This window comes from Procambarus clarkii, chromosome 11 (genome assembly GCF_040958095.1).
Source record: "Procambarus clarkii isolate CNS0578487 chromosome 11, FALCON_Pclarkii_2.0, whole genome shotgun sequence".
Taxonomy (NCBI): domain Eukaryota; kingdom Metazoa; phylum Arthropoda; class Malacostraca; order Decapoda; family Cambaridae; genus Procambarus; species Procambarus clarkii.
The window spans coordinates 20,450,422-20,471,618 of record NC_091160.1 but is presented as its reverse complement, the minus strand read 5'-3'; the positions used below and the strand labels follow the sequence as shown (position 1 = coordinate 20,471,618).

At 42.3% G+C, this 21,197-nt stretch overlaps 1 protein-coding gene across 1 annotated transcript; it reads left to right on the top strand.

Annotated features, from left to right (window-relative positions):
* Positions 1-16,358: 16,358 nt before the first annotated feature.
* On the top strand, positions 16,359-16,958 carry LOC138363580 (CCR4-NOT transcription complex subunit 3-like). Its single transcript, XM_069322938.1, has one exon. It carries the CDS (start codon positions 16,359-16,361, stop codon positions 16,956-16,958), a length of 600 nt encoding a protein of 199 aa, XP_069179039.1.
* The last annotated feature ends 4,239 nt before the right edge of the window (positions 16,959-21,197 follow it).

The following is a 21,197-nucleotide window of genomic DNA, read 5'->3' as shown; positions in this document are numbered from 1 at the left end:
GGAACTAGGAACTAAACAACACTCACATAACCAAATAAAACTCTACAAGGATGGGGATATACCGTCAACTGATTTAGAAATGGCAAATGAATTTAATAGTTTCTTTTCATCGGTTGGTGCTAATCTTGCCAGTAAAATCCCACAGACTCAGACACATATTAACACATATCTCTCAGGCAGCTATCCAAACTCTCTTCTCCTTTCACCAATCAGCCCGGCAGATGTTGTGTCCATCATACACTCTCTAAAAACCAAGGCAGGGAACACCAGTGAAATTCCGTCCATTGTGTACAAGAGAGCCTCCCATGCCCTTGCCCCACCCATAGCACTACTGTTCAACCAATCTATAGAGTGTCACACCTTCCCTGATATCCTCAAAAAAGCAAGAGTAACGCCAGTCCATAAAGGAGGCAATCCGGCGGACATAAACAATTATAGACCAATATCAAATCTACCCATTCTATCAAAAATATTTGAAAAAATTATTTACAAACAGCTCTATTCCTACCTCGTAAAATTCAACATACTCTGCCCCTGCCAGTTTGGCTTCCGGTCCCAAAAGAGCACCAACGATGCAATCATTAGTCTCCTTGACGTTATCTACTCAGCCCTTGACAAAAATGAGTTTCCGATTGGACTCTTCATTGACCTAAGAAAAGCCTTTGATACTGTTAATCACAACTACCTCTTACTTAAACTCCAGCATTATGGAATCCGAGGCCTTGCCCTTGACTACATCCGATCCTATCTTAGTGACAGACACCAATATGTAACCATCAATGATACAACTTCTTCCACTCTACCAATTACCGTTGGAGTGCCACAGGGCAGCATCTTAGGACCTCTTCTATTTCTTATATATATAAACGATCTGCCTAATGTCTCTAATATTCTCAAACCTATACTGTTTGCTGACGATACTACTCTTATCTATTCAAACCTCAACCCACATACACTAAATAATGTTGTGAATAATGAATTCAAAAAAGTCCACTTATGGATGTCAACGAACAAACTAACATTAAACATCGAAAAGACTTACTACATCTTATTTGGAAGCAAATCATCAAATGCAATTCAGCTACAGATAGACAACATTAACATCAGTAACAAAAATGATGGCAAGTTTCTTGGCCTATTTCTAGACAAGAGACTCAACTTCAGCACCCACATTCAACACATAACTAAGAAAGTCTCTAAGACAGTTGGTATACTCTCCAAAATCAGATATTATGTTCCTAACTCTGCTCTCCTCTCACTATATTATGCACTAATCTACCCCTATCTTAATTATGGTATCTGTGCATGGGGGTCTACCACTGCAAACCACCTTAAGCCCATCATCACACAGCAAAAATCTGCTATCAGAATAATAACTAACTCTGCTTTCAGACAACACTCAGCTCCCTTGTTTAAATCCCTAAACTTGCTAAATATTAACTCCCTCCACACATTCTCTTGTGTCAACTACATTTACAAAACCCTGTTCTTAAATGCAAACCATGCTCTGAAACTCTCCCTGGACAGATGTAATAGGACCCATTATCACCACACCAGAAATAAATATCTCTTTGATATCCCCAGGGTCAAACTTAATCTGTGTAAACACTCTATGCAAATTAGGGACCTAGTCTATGGAACTCACTCCCTAGTGAATTGAAAAACTTTAAAACTTTTGCCTTATTTAAAAGCAAAACCAAAAAGTACCTAACTTCATCTTCTTAGTTTCCTACACTGAGCTTTAAATTTGCTCTGTACCTAGTGTTACCCAATCTCCTAATTTTTATGTAATATCAAACAACCTTATCATTGTGTTCATTGCTGTCTTCTTTTATGTGTTAGCCATATGCTGTATTGTGACTACGAATTTTTGTCAACTACCATTCAAGCTGTCATTGCAACCAATCTTATATTGTTTCTGCTGTATTGTGCCTACCAATTTTTTTGTCAACTACCATTCAAGCTGTCATTGCAATCAATCTTAGCTACCTATGTGCTTTAATATACTGTACCTACAATTTTCTCTCATCTTTTTTTCATTTCAAGTAATCTGTTATCATTTTTTGTCTATAATTTTTGCAATTATTTACCTCCTTAAAATTTTCTTAGATTAAGGACCTGCCCGAAACGCTGCGCGTGCTAGTGGCTTTACAAGACTGTAATTACCATATTTGTATCCTCACATTCCTTATGTACATTCTTGTATATGCATAAATAAAATAAAATAAAATAAAATTGCCGTCCGGGCCGCAGTTCGCTCTCTCAAGTAAGTGACCTCAGCATTAAAATTCATGTGAGTGTCCAGGATGATTCCTAGATACTGATAGGTGTCGACCCATTCAATTGGTTGACCCTGTACTGTGAGTTGGATGTTGGGCTTCGCTATTTTTATGGGCATGGCCTTTGACTTTGAGGGGTTGAGTTTGATCAATCTGTTTTGCCTCTTTACTGATGCAGTCTAAGCATTTGGGTGCAAGGCGCGCCGCATCCCTTCCTTTTATGATGATGGCAAAGTCGTCCGCGTAGTTTAGCAGCCTGCAGTGATGTGGAAGTTTCAACCTCATTATTCTTTCCATTAAACAGTTGAAGAGAAGAGGGCTGAGAATACCTCCTTGCGGTGTACCATTTTCATGTCTTTTGTACTCAGAGACTGTGCCATGAAGTTTTACTCTTGCTTCTCTGTTTATGAGACAGTTTTTGGTCCAGGAGAGCAGGTTGCCTCTGACCTCTTTGTCAATGAGGCAGCAGAGAATAGCCGGGGCGCTAGCCAGTTCAAAGGCTTTTTCGAGGTCCGACGCGAAGGCTCCACGACACCTGAGGACCTGTGGAACGTTCCTGGATTGTCAAGGAACGACACAGGAAGCGTGGGAACCTCACACCATCGAGGGACAGGCGTCGTGAGTCAGGAATGTAAAGGTAGATCATTTTCCCTCCCATTACCCCTTGTGTGAGTAGGCTAGTTAGGCCACAATATTTACTTATGTATGTGGCAATAAGACATTAATACTTTAGTAGTAGAATAGGCTGCAGGGCAGCTTGTGTCCAAGACTGTTGGAGAGGATAGTGTGTATGGACAGCAGGACAGTGAAGAAGAGGTGCCGACGTGGTGAAGAGGCCCTCCTGTGAGAGTGATTGATTTATAGATAGGGCTAGTACATACAATGCCTAAAGCCACTATTACGCAAAGCGTTTCGGGCATAAAAAACTTAAATGACTAAAGCTTAATACTAATTGAGCATAAAGAGTAAAATGAAAACATGGAATGAAAACATAGCTGAAAAAGCAGCACAAATACAGTTCTGTCGACAAACAGCGCTCTTTAAAAAAAAACCAGACATTGGATGACATTAGAGGGGGTAAGGTAGGTTACAGGGAATTTATTAGGTATAGCTTCGTTTTTATCATAAACTGGTTGAGAGAGGTACAGTCTTTAACATGGTTGGGAAGGTCATTCCACAATCTGGGTCCCTTGATTTGTAGAGCATTTCTAGTTTGATTAAGTCGTACTCTAGGAATATCAAAACTGTATTTATTTCTGGTGTGGTGCTCATGGGTTCTGTTACAACCTTCTATGAAGCTTTTGAGATCAGGATTGGCATTACAGTTTAGCGTTTTATATATGTATAATACACATGAGAGAATGTGCAGTGACTTAATGTCTAACATATTCAGAGATTTGAGTAGGGGTACCGAGTGATGTCTGGGGCCAGAGTTGGATATTGTCCTAATAGCAGCTTTGTGTTGAGTAATTAGAGGACGTAAATGATTTTGGGTAGTAGAACCCCAAGCACAAATACCATAGTTGAGATATGGATAGATGAGGGAGTAATAGAGAGTAACCAGGGCAGGGCGAGGTACATAATATCTGATCTTAGAAAGAATGCCAACAGTTTTTGAAACTTTTTTTGATATATTTAGAATGTGGCCCTGGAAATTCAGTTTGTGGTCAATGAGAATGCCAAGGAATTTGCCATCTAATTTGTTACAAATTTGGGTATTGTTTATTTTGAGATTTATTTGATTAGAGGATTTATTGCCAAACAGAATATAGAAAGTTTTGTCAATGTTAAGGGTGAGTTTGTTGGCAGTTAGCCAAAGGTGGACTTTATTTAGCTCAGTATTTACTGTGGCATTTAGAGCAAGGGGGTCAGGACTGGAGTAAATGAAGGTTGTGTCGTCAGCAAATAGAATTGGTTTGAGAGTGTGGGACTCCTGTCTTTCTGCCCAGTTGAAGGAGTTGCCTAGGTTGCCTAGCCTAGCCATACTCCCTTACTCCTTTGTACCCCTGTAAGCCCATTGTAAGCTACCTCATTTTTTTCTTTTGTTGTTCATTTTGTCTTTGTTTTGTATGGTATTGTTTATAAATTTTTCCCCCTTTTATAGCTTAATTCTACTTTGTAATTTGCCTTTCTTGCCTTGTTTTCCTGCAACCAACTTTTTTATGCAGACAAGTATAGACCCAGAACTAAACCTCCTATCCACTATCTACGACAATCATCACTTTAATGATCTAAATTGCAGATATTTTGCAGCACATGATGTAAACAATGTATTAACACATAATCACAATATCTCTGTATTCAACTTGAACGTTAGATCCCTAGGTAAACACTTCGATGATGTTAGTGTCTTGATTGAAACTTTTGAAAACAAATTCTCTTTTTTTATACTTACTGAAACATGGTTGAAAGAGGATACTACTCAACTCTTTAACATGCCTAACTACTCGGCAATTCACAACTGTCGTCAACTTCAGAGAGGTGGTGGTACTGCTCTTTACTACCACCAAGAACTAACATGCAAAAAAACATTAACATTTACATAACATAACATTACATTACATAACATTACATTAACATAACAACACTAACATTACAAAAAAGCCTCCAGATCTTTAGCCCCTGCTATTGCTTTGCTCTTCAACAAGTCACTTGAACTCCAAACCTTCCCAGATATTCTAAAAAAAACGAGAGTAACGCCTGTCCACAAATGTGGTAATCTCACAGATGTTAACAACTACAGACCTATATCTATCCTGCCAAACTTGTCAAAATTTTTTGAAAAACTAATCTATAAGCAGCTTTACTCATATCTAGCCAAACTCAATATACTTAGCCCTTGCCAATATGGCTTCAGACCCAAAAAAGCACTAACGATGCACTTATTAGTATGCTTAACTCGATTCATACAGCTCTTGATAAAAATGAGTTCTCTGTTGGGTTGTTTGTGGACCTGCGTAAAGCTTTTGACACTGTCAACCACCAAAACCTTCTTCTTAAATTACATCATTATGGAGTCAGAGGACACTCCCTACAATACCTCAAATCCTACCTAACTGACAGGCTCCAATATGTTTCTGTGAATAACACAATTTCTCCCACCCTACCCATCAACATTGGTGTTCCCCAGGGCAGCATACTTGGCCCTCTCCTCTTTCTCATCTACATTAATGACCTTCCAAATGCCTCCCAACACCTCAAACCAATTCTATTTGCTGACGACACAACCTTCATTTACTCCAGTCCTGATCCCCTTGCTCTAAATGCCACAGTAAATACTGAGCTAAATAAAGTCCATCTGTGGCTAACTGCCAACAAACTCACCCTTAACATTGACAAAACCTTTTATATTCTGTTTGGCAATAAATCCTCTAATCAAATAAATCTCAAAATAAACAATACCCAAATTTGTAACAAATTAGATGGCAAATTCCTTGGCATTCTCATTGACCACAAGCTTAATTTCCAGGGACACATTCTAAACATATCAAAAAAAGTTTCAAAAACTGTGGGCATTCTTTCTAAGATCAGATATTATGTATCACGCCCTGCCCTGGTGACTCTCTATTACTCCCTTATCTATCCATATCTCAACTATGGTATTTGTGCTTGGGGCTCTACTACCCAAAATCACTTACGTCCTCTAATTACTCAACACAAAGCTGCTATTAGGACAATATCCAATTCTGGCCCCAGACATCACTCGGTACCCCTACTTAAATCTCTGAATATGTTAGACATTAAGTCACTGCACATTCTCTCATGTGTATTATACATATATAAAACGCTAAACTATAATGCCAATCCTGATCTCAAAAGCTTCATAGAAGGTTGTATCAGAACCCATGAGCATCACACCAGAAATAAATACAGTTTTGATATTCCTAGAGTACGACTTAATCAAACTAGAAATGCTCTACAAATCAAGGGGCCCAGAATGTGGAATGACCTTCCCAACCATGTTAAAGACTGTACCTCTATCAACCAGTTTAAGTTAAAAGCGAAGCTATACCTAATAAATTCCCTGTAACCTACCTTACCCTTCTATTGTCAACCAATGTCTGTTTTTTTCTTTAAAGAGCGCTGTTTGTCGACATAATTGTATTTGTGCTGCTTTTTCATCTATGTTTTCATTTCTTGTTTTCATTCTACTCATTATGCTCAATTAGTATTAAGCTTGTCATTTAAGTTTATCATGCCCGAAACGCTTTGCGTAATAGTGGCTTTAGGCATTGTATGTACTAGCTATACCTATAAGTTAAACAATCCTTGTAAATATTTATTGTATGTATGTACCTTACCTAAATAAAATTGTATTGTAAAATTGTAATTGTATGCTTTAAAGAAATTAGAACTAGAGACTGCTGTGGGGAGTATATCTTCGCCAGCTTCAGAGTCAAGGGTGCCGAGTCTGTCCTGTCTGTGGGTGCAGTCTATAAAATTCCTAACACTGATGTGTCCGAATTCAACTCAAACTTTAGAAATCTAATACTCGATAACAGACTGAACAAAAACCATCTAATTATCGCAGGGGACTTTAATATTGACCTCTGCGAGCCTGAACACCCTACTGCTGTTAGCTTCCTCAACTAATTATAATATCACTAAATACAACTAAATTATAATATCAAATTCTGCTTTCAGACAACACACAGCCCCCTTGTTTAACTCCCTAAACATGCTAAACATAATCTCACTCCACAAATTCTCTTGTGTCAACTACATTTACAAAACCCTATTCTTAAATGCAAATCCTTGTCTGAAACTCTTCCTGGACAGATGTAATAGGACCCATTATCACCACACCAGAAATAAATATCTCTTCGATATCCCCAGAGTTAAACTTAATTTGTGTAAACACTCTATGCAAATAAAGGGACCCAGTTTATGGAACTCACTCCCTACTGAATTGAAAAGCTTTCCAACTTTTACATCATTCAAAATCAATACTAAAAAGTACCTAATTTCATCTTCATAGTTTTTCTCTTTTTGCCTTAAAAATGCACTGTATCTATTGCTACCCAATCTTCCAACCTTTTTGTTCCCAATCTGAACATCTCTACCATTGAGATCATTGCTGTTTTCTTATATGTGCTGCCATTCTATTGTATGGTGTTTATAAATCTTGTTTATCTGTATCTTTTGCTACCCAGTCTCCCAATCTTTATGTACCCATTCTGAACATCTTTACCATTGTGATCATTGCTGTCTTATATGTGCTGTCAATCTGCTGTATGGTGTCTATTAATCTTGTTTAAATTACTAATCAAGCTGTCAATGTAATCAGTCAGAGCTTTAATATAACAATGTGCTTCAATATACTTACTTATCTCTCTCATCTCATTTTTCTCTTGTAATGTATCTTTCATTTATCAATTCTGATTGAAATTACCTACTTAAAATTATCTGCTAGATTAAGGACCTGCCCGAAACGCTGCGCGTACTAGTGGCTTTACAAGAATGTAATTACTGTACTATCCAATGTATTCTCACAAACCCAATGTACCTTCTTGTATATATATAAATAAAATAAATAATAAATAAAATAAAATAACTGTATGAATTCCTGCATCCTCATACCCTTAATCACTAGACCTACTAGAATCACTGATAGTACTGCCACGACTCTAGATCACATCTGGACAAATATAACCTCTTCGCTTACTTCAGGTATAATCACCGATAGCACTACAGACCATTACCCCACATTTCTCTTAACTAACATTAACAAACCACCTCTAGAGTCAAGGGAGTTAAGTTTTAGGCTGCACAATGAAACTGCTATAGACAATTTTATAACTGCTGCTGATAATGTCAACTGGGAGTCCGAGTTAGGTAACATAGGGGACATCAACCTAGCAGTGCAATCTTTTCTTCAAAAAACTCTTAGCCTTTATAACACCCACTGTAATATGCTTACAAAACAAGTCACAACCAAAAGGCTTAACAATCCCTGGCTTACAAAGGGAATACTTAAATCCATTAATAAAAAACATGACCTTGAGAAGAAGTATAGGTTAGGAATTGTCTCCAAAGAATTCTCAAAGAATTACTCATTATTGCTATCTAAGATAATTAGACGAGCCAAAACTAAATACTACGAAGATAAATTTACCCAAATAAAGAGCAACATTAAAAAAAACTTGGAGCACAATTTCACAAATATTAGGATCAAAGAAGGCTTTAAATAACAAACCAACACTCCTGTCCAATAACGATGGTCAGCTTTCAGCCTCAGATTCTGCTATTGAGTTCAATAGGTTCTTCTCTTCCATTGGGTCATCCCTTGCAAATGATATTCCATCTTCCAGTACTGACGTTAAGGACTATCTTACAGGTAACTATACACAGTCTCTGTACCTAAAGCCTATTAATTCCACTGACGTCAATGAGATAATCCTTTCCCTTAAAACCAAGTCTAGTGCCCTTGAGGAGATACCAACTTTAATTTACAAAAAAGCCTCCAGATCTTTAGCCCCTGCTATTGCATTGCTCTTCAACAAGTCACTTGAACTCCAAACCTTTCCAGATATTCTAAAAAAAACGAGAGTAACGCCTGTCCACAAATGTGGTGATCTCACAGATGTTAACAACTACAGACCTATATCAATCCTGCCAAACTTGTCAAAAAATTTTGAAAAACTAATCTATAAGCAGCTGTACTCTTATCTAGCCAAACTCAATATACTTAGCCCTTGCCAATATGGCTTCAGACCCAAAAAAAGCACTAACGATGCACTTATTAGTGTGCTTTACTCGATTCATGCAGCTCTTGATAAAAATGAGTTCCCTGTTGGGTTATTTGTGGACCTGCGTAAGACTTTTGACACTGTCAACCACCAAAACCTTCTTCTTAATTTACATCATTATGGAGTCAGAGGACACTCCCTGCAATACCTCAAATCCTACCTTACTGACAGGCTCCAGTATGTTTCTGTGAATAATTCAATTTCTCCCACCCTACCCATCAACATTGGTGTTCCTCAGGGCAGCATACTTGGCCCTCTCCTCTTTCTCATCTACATTAATGACCTTCCAAATGCCTCCCAACACCTCAAACCAATTCTATTTGCTGACGACACAACCTTCATTTACTCCAGTCCTGATCCCCTTGCTCTAAATGCCACAGTAAATACTGAGCTAAATAAAGTCCATCTTTGGCTAACTGCCAACAAACTCACCCTTAACTTTGACAAAACGTTCTATATTCTGTTTGGCAATAAATCCTCTAATCAAATAAATCTCAAAATAAACAATACCCAAATTTGTAACAAATTAGATGGCAAATTCCTTGGCATTCTCATTGATCACAAGCTGAATTTCCAGGGACACATTCTAAATATATCAAAAAAAGTTTCAAAAACTGTTGGCATTCTTTCTAAGATCAGATATTATGTACCCCACCCTGCCCTGGTAACTCTGTATTACTCCCTCATCTATCCATATCTCAACTATGGTATTTGTGCTTGGGGTTCTACTACCCAAAATCATTTACGTCCTCTAATTACTCAACACAAAGCTGCTATTAGGACAATATCCAACTCTGGCCCCAGACATCACTCGGTACCCCTACTCAAATCTCTGAATATGTTAGACATTAAGTCACTGCACATTCTCTCATTTGTATTATACATATATAAAACGCTAAACTGTAATGCCAATCCTGACCTCAAAAGCTTCATAGAAGGTTGTAACAGAACCCATGAGCACCACACCAGAAATAAATACAGTTTTGATATTCCCAGAGTACGACTTAATCAAACTAGAAATGCTCTACAAATCAAGGGACCCAGATTGTGGAATGACCTTCCCAACCATGTTAAAGACTGTACCTCTCTCAACCATTTTAAGATAAAAACGAAGCTATACCTAATAAATTCCCTGTAACCTACCTTACCCCTCTATTGTCAACCAATGTCTGTTTTTTCTTTAAAGAGTGCTGTTTGTCGACAGAATTGTATTTGTGCTGCTTTTTCAGCTATGTTTTCATTCCATGTTTTCATTTTACTCTTTATGCTCAATTAGTATTAAGCTTTAGTCATTTAAGTTTTTCATGCCCGAAACGCTTTGCGTAATAGTGGCTTTAGGCATTGTATGTACTAGCCCTATCTATAAATCCATCACTCTTTGTAAAATCTCTTGTATGTATGTACCTTACCTAAATAAACATTTGATTTGATTTGATTTGATTTGAGTGTTGGAGGTCGTGGAAGAAGAGTTGCTGACGATCTCCAGATTTATTATCCTTATTTTCATATTCATGTATTACTTGTGATTGTATGTGTGATCATGTATTTGTGTCAGTAAATTCACACATTTTACCATTGTGTTTAAGTGTCCCTCCATTATAATATTTCTCTATGAGCATACACGAAGGTTATCATAGTACCACCTAGGGAACACCACGTTCTCTATAGAAGTTCTTATTGCCTGGAGAGTGGTAAAAACAGCACAGACTTATATAAAAGTGGTCCACGCCCTATTATACTGTGCTGTAAGGACCATTCTCCTCTGGCATACTTAACCCTCGGCTTTTAGCCCTACTGAGTGCTCTACCCCTCAGTGCAGGTTTATGACTGTTGGCACTGATGACTGATAAGGCATGCTGCCTGTTCTGCCATTTGTCGTGCTAATCATCATCATATGATTATCAATGATAACCAGGTATCGGAGGAGGTTAGAGCAGCAATTACCGCCGCCTGCAGAAGCAGGTATGGAGGAGGTAGCTGCTGGATCCTCAGGGCTCTCCCCTGCCGTAACCAGTGATACTGTCACCCCACCACCCAGTGATGGGTTTGTGGAGGTGGTAAATAGGAGGCTGAGAAGGAAACAAGGGAAACAGAAGCCTGGTGAATAACAGGGTGGAAGGCGTCCGATAGCACCAAGGAGCGAGTACACACGTCTGACCTTCCCTAAAGGCACGAGTGTGGCGGACAGGATTGTGTGGAGTAAGAAACTGAGCGTGGTGTATCCACCTGGCTCCTCAGGCGTGGTACGTCCACATGTCAACTCTCCATATGTGTATGTTTTAAGAGAGAAGCAGCAGGTTGTGGAGGCTCTTCTACAAGGGAAAATAGGTGATGTAAAGCTCTCCCCTCTAGATAATCCAACACGGAACAAGAAGATTGATGAATACCTAGTCTACAGGTACAGTCACGGGTATCCACTAGAGTGGGCCTATGAATTAGACGGGGTACACAGAGCACGAAAATTGACCATGAATGGTAAGCCTACTGATCAAATAGTTATAGTCTGGAAAAAGCCTGACCCTCCACCTGCCCAGTATTGGTTTGGTGGGTTGTATGCGCGCCCCAGCACGTTCAGGGTGTGGGAGCCGAACCCTGTGGAGTGTTACGAGTGCTGTGGCAGTGGCCACATAGCTAAGTAATGTTAAAGACTGTACCTCTCTCAACCAGTTTAAGATAAAAACTAAACACTACCTAATAAATTCCCTGTAATCTACCTCACTCCTCTATTGTCAACCCATGTCTGTTATTTTCTTTTTTTTTTCTTTTTTTTTAATCAACACTGTTTGTCAACCTATTGTATTTGTGCTGCTTTTTCAGTCATGTTCCCCCTTTTTTTTTATCTTTATTTGTATTTGTTCTCAACATCTTTTATTCTTTATGCTCAATTAGTATTAAGTTCTAGATATTAATGTTTTTTCTTGCCCGAAACGCATTGCGTAATAGTGGCTTTAGGCATTGTATGTACTAGCTCTATCTATATATCAATCCATTTATGTAACATCACTTGTATGTATATACCTTACCTGAATAAACATCTGAATCTGAATCTGAATCTGAAGTACTGCTGGTGCCCCACACCCAAGTGTGCTCTCTGTTCCGGTCCTCATGCACTGAAGGACTGTCAGTATAAGAAGACCAGAGACCAAAGAAAGCAGGAACAGGAGCAACAGAACACTGCAACAGAAGCAGGACAACAACCTGAATCTGTGGCTCCGTCTAAACCGCCGCTGAAGTGTCTCAGATGTGGTACGGAAGGAGTCACGATCTGGCACTCAGACTGTACCAAGCGGCCAGCCTCCCTTGGCACAAGGAGGCAAGTGCCCGAGACACAACAAGTGCCTACTGGTGCCGGCTCTAGTACTGTTGACCCATCCCATAGTGGTGACAGCACCAGCAACGCCCCTGACAACACACAACAGCCTGAGACAACAGTTAAAGGACAGTTGGCAACCTTGCAAGCACAGGTAGCAGAACTGACTGAAATTATACAGACGCTACGTCGGGCTCCTTCACAAGAGATACAGCAGCCTCCATGCTGCTGTGTCACAGCCGTGGCCCGCGCTGGTAAAGGTTCCTGTGGTGGTGGTGACGGCGGCAGCGGCGGCGGCAGCGGCGGCAGCAGCGGCGGCAGCAGTGATGAGAGCGACAACGGAGGCGGTGGCAGTGACGTCATCAGTCAACTCGGGGATGACAGCAGTGTTAGTGACACAGAAACATTAACTGGAAAAGGAAGTCGATCTGCATCAGCATATTTTAAAATGATTATTGACCTTAACGAACGCGCTCAAGCCAAGTACGAGAATGAAAAAGATAATACTCTGAGTGACAGTAATTATGCCATACGACTTACAGAGAACATTCACTCGCGGACCATCCCGAGTTGCTCAGTGATCAAGAAACTGATGATGTCACCAGATGTTCCTGACGACACCAAACGCCAGGTTGGTGCGGCTCTTTACGTCGTAGAGTCACTTATTGACACATTGTGTAAGTGGGACGAGGACAACAATGGGACCACCAGTCCCAGGGAGGAACAACACCAAGAGGATATGGCTGCTGTTGACACAAGAACCATTACACAGAACCATTACACATTGTGTAAGTGGGACAAGGACAACAATGGGACCACCAGTCCCAGGGAGGAACAACACCAAGAGGATGGCTGCTGTTGACACAAGAACCATTAGGTTTCTCAATTGACCACAAGCTGAATTTCCAGGGACACATTCTAAACATATCAAAAAAAGTTTCAAAAACTGTGGGCATTCTTTCTAAGATCAGATATTATGTACCACGCCCTTCCCTGGTGACTCTCTATTACTCCCTTATCTATCCATATCTCAACTATGGTATTTGTGCTTGGGGCTCTACTACCCAAAATCACTTACGTCCTCTAATTACTCAACACAAAGCTGCTATTAGGACAATATCCAATTCTGACCCCAGACATCACTCGGTACCCCTACTTAAATCTCTGAATATGTTAGACATTAAGTCACTGCACATTCTCTCATGTGTATTATACATATATAAAACGCTAAACTATAATGCCAATCCTGATCTCAAAAGCTTCATAGAAGGTTGTAACAGAACCCATGAGCACCACACCAGAAATAAATACAGTTTTGATATTCCTAGAGTACGACTTAATCAAACCAGAAATGCTCTACAAATCAAGGGGCCCAGAATGTGGAATGACCTTCCCAACCATGTTAAAGACTGTACCTCTCTCAACCAGTTTAAGTTAAAAACGAAGCTATACCTAATAAATTCCCTGTAACCTACCTTACTCCTCTATTGTCAACCCATGTATGTTTTTTTTTTTTTTTTTTTTTTTCAAATCAACGCTGTTTGAATGTAATTTTCTGTAATAATTTGTAATTGTATTTGTGCTGCTTTTTCAACAATGTTCCCCCCTCTTTTACCTCTATTTTTATTTGTACTCAACGCATTTTTTTCTTTTTACCCATTAGTTTTAAGCTTTAGTCATTAGTGTTTTCCTGCCCGAAACGCTTTGCGTAATAGTGGCTTTAGGCATTGTATGTACTAGCTCTATCTATAAAGCCAACAAACTTTGTAAAATCTCTTTATGTATGTACCTTTACCTAAATAAAAATTATTATTATTATTATTATAACATACATCAGAAGTGATTTACCGCACATTCTTGTGAGCACGTCACACAATGTACACACACAGTTCCATCACTTTCATGTACAAACTACAGCAGGCCTCTTCTCATTCCTCAACGTATATGCCAGAAGCCAGAAACTCAATGTAACATTGTTCCCAAATCTAGACAATCATGGGATAATATACATGGGAGATTTTAATGCTAGACATATTACGCTGGGAGACAGAACTAACAACGATAATGGATGCAAATTTATCAAATATGTTTATGACAACAGATTAACCGTGTATACTACGGATACCCAAACTCATTTATTGGGAGGCAGACTTAATTATGTAATGGGTAGAAACCTTGTGCAAGATGGGATGGAATGTTCGTTGGTAAATCACTTAGTTAGTGATAACTATGCAGTTTCTGCTTCCTATGAGGTACAGTGTGATGTACCTAATAGACATCAGAGACGGAAAATGAATATTCCTTATGGTTTGCATGACCACTTTATTAATTGTATATCAAAATGGTATCAAGATTACGCAATAACGAATGTACAAGCCTTCTCCAGAGATCTCGTTGATACGATTACTACCTACTATGACACATGGGTGTGTTGGGGAACAGGTTGTAAGCCTAGCAGAAGTTTTTTTTTTCTATTTTTTTTATTTTTATATGCAAGCATGCAAGTATAAGGCATTAAATACAATAAAAAGAACAGAACAAGCAAAATAAGCAAAACAAAAAACCACCGGCCAGAAGGACCGACAGCACAGTACAAAAACAGCAAACATCAACAGAACACAAGAAAAATAGTGTAAACAGGCTAGCAATACACAATAACACATAAAACAAAACAAACATCATAACACACAGGGAAAGCATAAGGAGACCAAATAACAAAAAAGACAAAAATAAAAATACAAAATTATAAAATCATAAAATATACAAGAAGCCAAGAAACAAACATAAGCCATACATGGCACAATAACAACACAAACAATAAACAATAACATGCACAACTAACCACTTGCAGTGCAAGAAATAAAAGGAGAGGCACAAGCACAGAACACACTAGGGCAAACATAGCCAGAGGGGCACATATTACATAATCAAAGGAACAGAGAAGCAGTAAATGGTATAGCTACACGCAAAGTATGTTAAATCTTTATGTACCCATTCTGAACATCTTTACCATTGTGATCATTGCTGTCTTATATGTGCTGTCAATCTGCTGTATGGTGTCTATTAATCTTGTTTAAATTACTAATCAAGCTGTCAATGTAATCAATCAGAGCTTTAATATAACAATGTGCTTTAATATACTTACTTATCTCTCTCATCTCATTTTTCTCTTGTAATGTATCTTTCATTTATCAATTCTGATTGAAATTACCTACTTAAAATTATCTGCTAGATTAAGGACCTGCCCGAAACGCTGCGCGTACTAGTGGCTTTACAAGAATGTAAATACTGTACTATCCAATGTATTCTCTCAAACCCAATGTACCTTCTTGTATATATATAAATAAAATAAAATAAAATAAAATAAATAAAATAAAATAAAAACATGTAAGGAACACAATAAACAGGGACATTGAGAAAACTAAAAATAACACCGGCCTGAAGGGTGCACAAGAAATAAAACGCATAGCAGAACATACCACAGGTCCCATGCATACACTAGACACACAGCAATCACACAAAATGATGTTGTCCGGAACAGGGTGAGCATGGGCCGTACGAGGATCAGGCATCAAGTCCGGCACACCCACAACAAAACACCGAGCCTGCGGAACCCAGACAGTCGAGGGGCACCACAGAACAGGCTGCACGCGGTAAACAAAGTAAAACGACAAAGGGTTATTCTTCCTATCATACGCTACGCCGGAGGCCAAGACAATTGGTAGGGGCTCTCCCCCACGGGGCCGGGCAACGGGCAGTGCACTCGCAGCCTTCTTGGCAGTTCCACAGGGCTCCGCGGCAACCACCGGATGTGTCACCTGCAGGGGCCCCCCATGCCGAACATCCTTCCTTAGCAACAACACAAGGTTGCGGCCCGCATCAGCACCCTCACCACCTACGTCCGTAGGAGCGACCACCCTCCACTGTGGAGAACCTTCTGCAGAAGAAAGAACATGAGGTGAATCATATGCACAATCGTCGTCATCAGCAGGCACATGGACGTCACCAACCACCATCGACATGGATCCGGGTGCTTCACGATCTACCACATCATCGCCTGAAGACCCACCGGCGTCGAAATCCCCCACATCAGCCCAGGCAGTAGAAGATCGCCGGGACCGTTTGGGCTCCGGCCGCACATCCTCAGAGCCAGAGGCTGACCCAGAACCACAGGCTTCACAAGCCGTGCGAACCGATGCCCGTCGCATGACGGCAGCAGCCTCAACCGCAGGGGGAACCGGGCCGCACACAACAGGACGCTCCGCAGCCCCCCCAGCACCCAGCTCAGCCGAAACACCCGGCGAAGGCACAGGGCCAGATGCAGCAGCAGGAGACGAGGAAGACGAAGACGTCGCCGACACGCAGAGACCATCTGGAAGACCCCCGGGAGCAGCTGTGACAGCGACAGGGGCAGGAAGATCAGCCGACGGCACCGGAACACCCGAAGGAGGAGCCGCACCATCAGGAGGACTGCTGGGCGACGCAGGGGGAGCCGCAGCAGCCAACGGGACATCAACATCCTCGCCCACGGAATCCACCCCAACAGGGAGCGGCGGGAAATCATCCTCCTGGAACAGGTTCACAGGAGCGACAGCAGCCTCCGAGCACCCGGCAGCCTGATGCCCCAACAGGCCACACCGAAAGCAAGTACGGGGTTGCCGGGCATAGTAAACCCGGACATAGTACCCCAGAAGCCGGACCGAAGAAGGGATGTCAGACCTCAGGCGCATCCCAAGGGTACGAATGTTCGTCCGCATACCCTTATACCTCCCTGAGGATAGCGTGTGCACCCGCACACTGACGACTGCGCCAAACTGCTAGAAGTAACGCCGGAGTAGTTGTTCGGGAAACTCCAAGGGCGCCCCGTGCACACTCACGTAGGTTAGGGCACCACTACGGTCTGTAATAGTCACAGAGCCGGCACCATCCGGCAGCGACAAGGAACGCCCCTCGTAGCGGCGGAGGAAAGCACGATACATCTCCTCCCCCGCCAACTTGATAATAACCCGGTGAGCAGTTACCAGCTCAATCCCGTAGACGTCGTCGACCGGGACACGGAGCATGTCACACATGACAAGCTCAACTAAAGGATAGCCAACATGGCCCGTAAACTCCAGTCCCACGGAGTTTACTCTCAACACAGGCGGGAGAGGGACCCCCATCGCAAGCGTGCGAAGTCACCACCAGCCAAGCAGCAACTGCAGGGAGGGTGGGGACACCCACACCCCCTGGCGACGAAAAACGGCAAACACCCCAAACTACCAGAGGCCGGACGACATGTCTGTACCTCACGGCAGCTCCAGGTGCACTCCCTATCAAGATTACACAATAACGAATGTACAAGCCTTCTCCAGAGATCTCGTTGATACGATTACTACCTACTTCGACACATTGTTTTTATTTTTTTTATTTGTACATGCAAGCATGCAAGATAAAGACAATAAATACAATAAAATATCAGAGAAAACAAAAACAAAATACAGAAGCTACCGGCCAGAAGGATCGACAGCACAGGACAATAATTAGCAAAAATGGAGGAACAGCATACATCAAGACAAATTAAAGAACAAAAACAATAACAAACAAGCAAATAATGTAAGCAAATAAACAAAACAAACAAACACCGGCCAGAAGGACCGACAACAAAACACATCAAAATTTAGAAAATGAAACAACACAAGACAATGCACACACAAATAAATCATAAATATAAACAAAGGGAAAATTAAAAAGAAAACACAATACAACATGGTAATACAAGGTAATACATGAAGAGAATACACACTCTGCAAAACACCGGCCAATCAGCGGACATACTTGCTGGGGAACAAAGCCCGGGGGAATCGCACATTGAACGCCTCCCAACGTTACCACCCCCAAGGGTCTCTTACACCCACCGGGGACGCCATGTCATCCGGAACCCTAGCTACAAACACTCGCAAGCAGGGGACCCAAATGGTATCACTCCTGACGCGAGTAACTGCCACAATCCCCCACATCAAGGGAACACCCCACCATAAAATTCCCCCGGCTCGTCATTCAGCAGTAACTCAGCAATCGCCGACCAGTGACTCGGAGGCATCACCGACGCCGGCAACACGTCCCCCAGGTCCCCAACACACACCCTCACAAGAGGGAGCCGGACATAGGACACCACCACCGGGGCACCAGCGGCCACGGGCACACCACCAGACGACTGCAGGGAACCAGGGCGGCGCGCATCCTTCCGTAATGTCACAACCAGGCCACGCCCAGCACCAGCAACCACACTATCCCTGGGAGCGGAGCCACCACCTCCCACTGCGGAGAATCCCCAGGCGGAGAAGGAACGGAAGGCACCCCCGAGACCTGGGCACCAGCATCAGCAGGCACATGAACCTCTGCCACCACCAACCGTGGAGACAGCGACACATCCGGTTCCACACCGTCAACTCCCAAGGACCCACAGTCACCGAATTCCCCAACATCGGCCCAGGCAGACGACGAACGCCTGGAACGCTTGGGCTCCGGCCGGAGATCGTCAGAGCCGGAAGCGGACCCAAAAACACGGGTCCCACCAGCTGGACGAACCGACGCCCGACGCAGAACGGCAGCAGCCTCCACCACAGGGGGAACTGGCCCACACACAGCAGGAGGCTCCGCAGCCACCCCAGCACCCAGCACATCCGGGACCCGAGGCGAGAACACAGGGCCAGGCGCAGCAGCCGAAGACGAGGGAGAAGGCGGCGTCACAATGATCACTAGGAAGGTCTTCAGGAGCACGTAGACCATCCGATGGCACTGCAAGACCCGGAGGAGAGTCTGTAACAACCGGAGGAACGTCCGGCGATGTAGGGGGAGCCGCATCCGCTAACTGAACGCTCACCTCTTCATCCCCGGAGACCTCCTCCAGAGGGAGCGGTGGGAAATCTTCTTCCCGGAACAAGTTGACTGGAACAACCGAATCCGCAGTGCATCCGGCAGCCTGATGCCCCAACATGCCACACCGGAAACAAGTACGGGGTTGTCGGGCATAATACACCCGCACGTAGTACCCTAAAAGTCGGACAGAGGATGGAATGTCCGACCTCAGGCGCATCCCGAGGGTACGAATGTTCGTCTTCAACCCCGTATATTTTCTAGAAGACAGCTTGTGCATCCTCACACTGACGACGGAGCCAAATCTCTGGAAGAAACGCCGGAGAAGGGACTCAGGGAATTCCATGGGGGCCCCATGGACGCTCACATACGTCACGGCACCACTCCGATCAGATATGGCCACAGAACCAGTGCCATTAATCAAACTAGAAATGCTCTACAAATCAAGGGGCCCAGAATGTGGAATGACCTTCCCAACCATGTTAAAGACTGTACCTCTCTCAACCAGTTTAAGTTAAAAGCGAAGCTATACCTAATAAATTCCCTGTAACCTACCTTACCCTTCAATTGTTAACCAATGTCTGTTTTTTTCTTTAAAGAGCGCTGTTTGTCGACATAATTGTATTTGTGCTGCTTTTTCATCTATGTTTTCATTTCTTGTTTTCATTCTACTCATTATGCTCAATTAGTATTAAGCTTGTCATTTAAGTTTATCATGCCCGAAACGCTTTGCGTAATAGTGGCTTTAGGCATTGTATGTACTAGCTATACCTATAAGTTAAACAATCCTTGTAAATATTTATTGTATGTATGTACCTTACCTAAATAAAATTGTATTGTATTGTATTGTATCCAACAACTTCAAGGTACGGCCCTCGTACCGCCGGAGAAATCCACGGTACGCCTCCTCACCCACAAACTTGATGATCACCCGGCGAGCAGTCACCTGCTCAACCCCGTAGACCTCCTCGACCGGGACATGTAGCACGTCACACATGACCTGCTCAATGAGAGGATACCCTGCACGGCAGATAAACTCCAAACCCACGGAGTTTACTCTCTCAACAGCGGGAAGATGGCCGCTCATCGTAAAAGCGCCACGTCAACACCAGGCAGGGACAGCAGGGAGGGTAGAGACACCCACCCCCTGCTGGCGAAAACTGCAACCTCCCCAAACTGCCGGAGCGATCAGACGACACGTCTGCACCCTACGGCAGCTCAGGTGGGACTCCTACTTCGACACATGGGTGTGTTGGGGAACAAGTCGTAAGCCTAGCAGAAGTGGGCAACACCTACCACCACCCAAGTGGGTCCTTGACCCCGTATTTGTTAAAGAACATGAACGAGCAAAGCAACTTGGAGATACGTACGAACGAACCAAAGCACAAGGTGACTTGCATGCATTTCTAGTTGCAAATAGAGAGGTGAGAGACATGAGCAACGTTATACGTAATAAACATTGGGAAGAGTTCCTACATAGTATAAATGAGCAAACAACACTTGTTGAAGTTTGGGAAAAGATACGAAAAATCTCTAGAATCATCCCAACCAAACCACTGCACCACAGCCCACTAGAACAAGCAAACATTCTCCTTGATCAATGGGCACTAACATCAAGCTACGACTCACTCCCAATTAACATACAGCAGAAACTTAATGACATACGCCCCAACAGACAACGAACCATCACTCTTGCCTGTACAGTATCGACGTGTCGGACCTTAATGATGTAACTGAATGGGAATTAAATCATGCACTAAAGATGGGAAAATCAACTGCTCCTGGAGAGGACGGTATTACTTACAGTCTGCTGAGAGTAGTCTCACACGTACCAGGTAATCCACTATTAGTGTTGTACAGAATGAGTTTACGTGAAGGAGTATTACCTGATGCTTGGACAAAGAATGTCATTGTTCCCATCCCCAAATCACACTCAGATAATAATAGACTCATATCTCTAACATCGTGTGTTTGTAAAGTGCTTGAACGTATTGTTCTTAA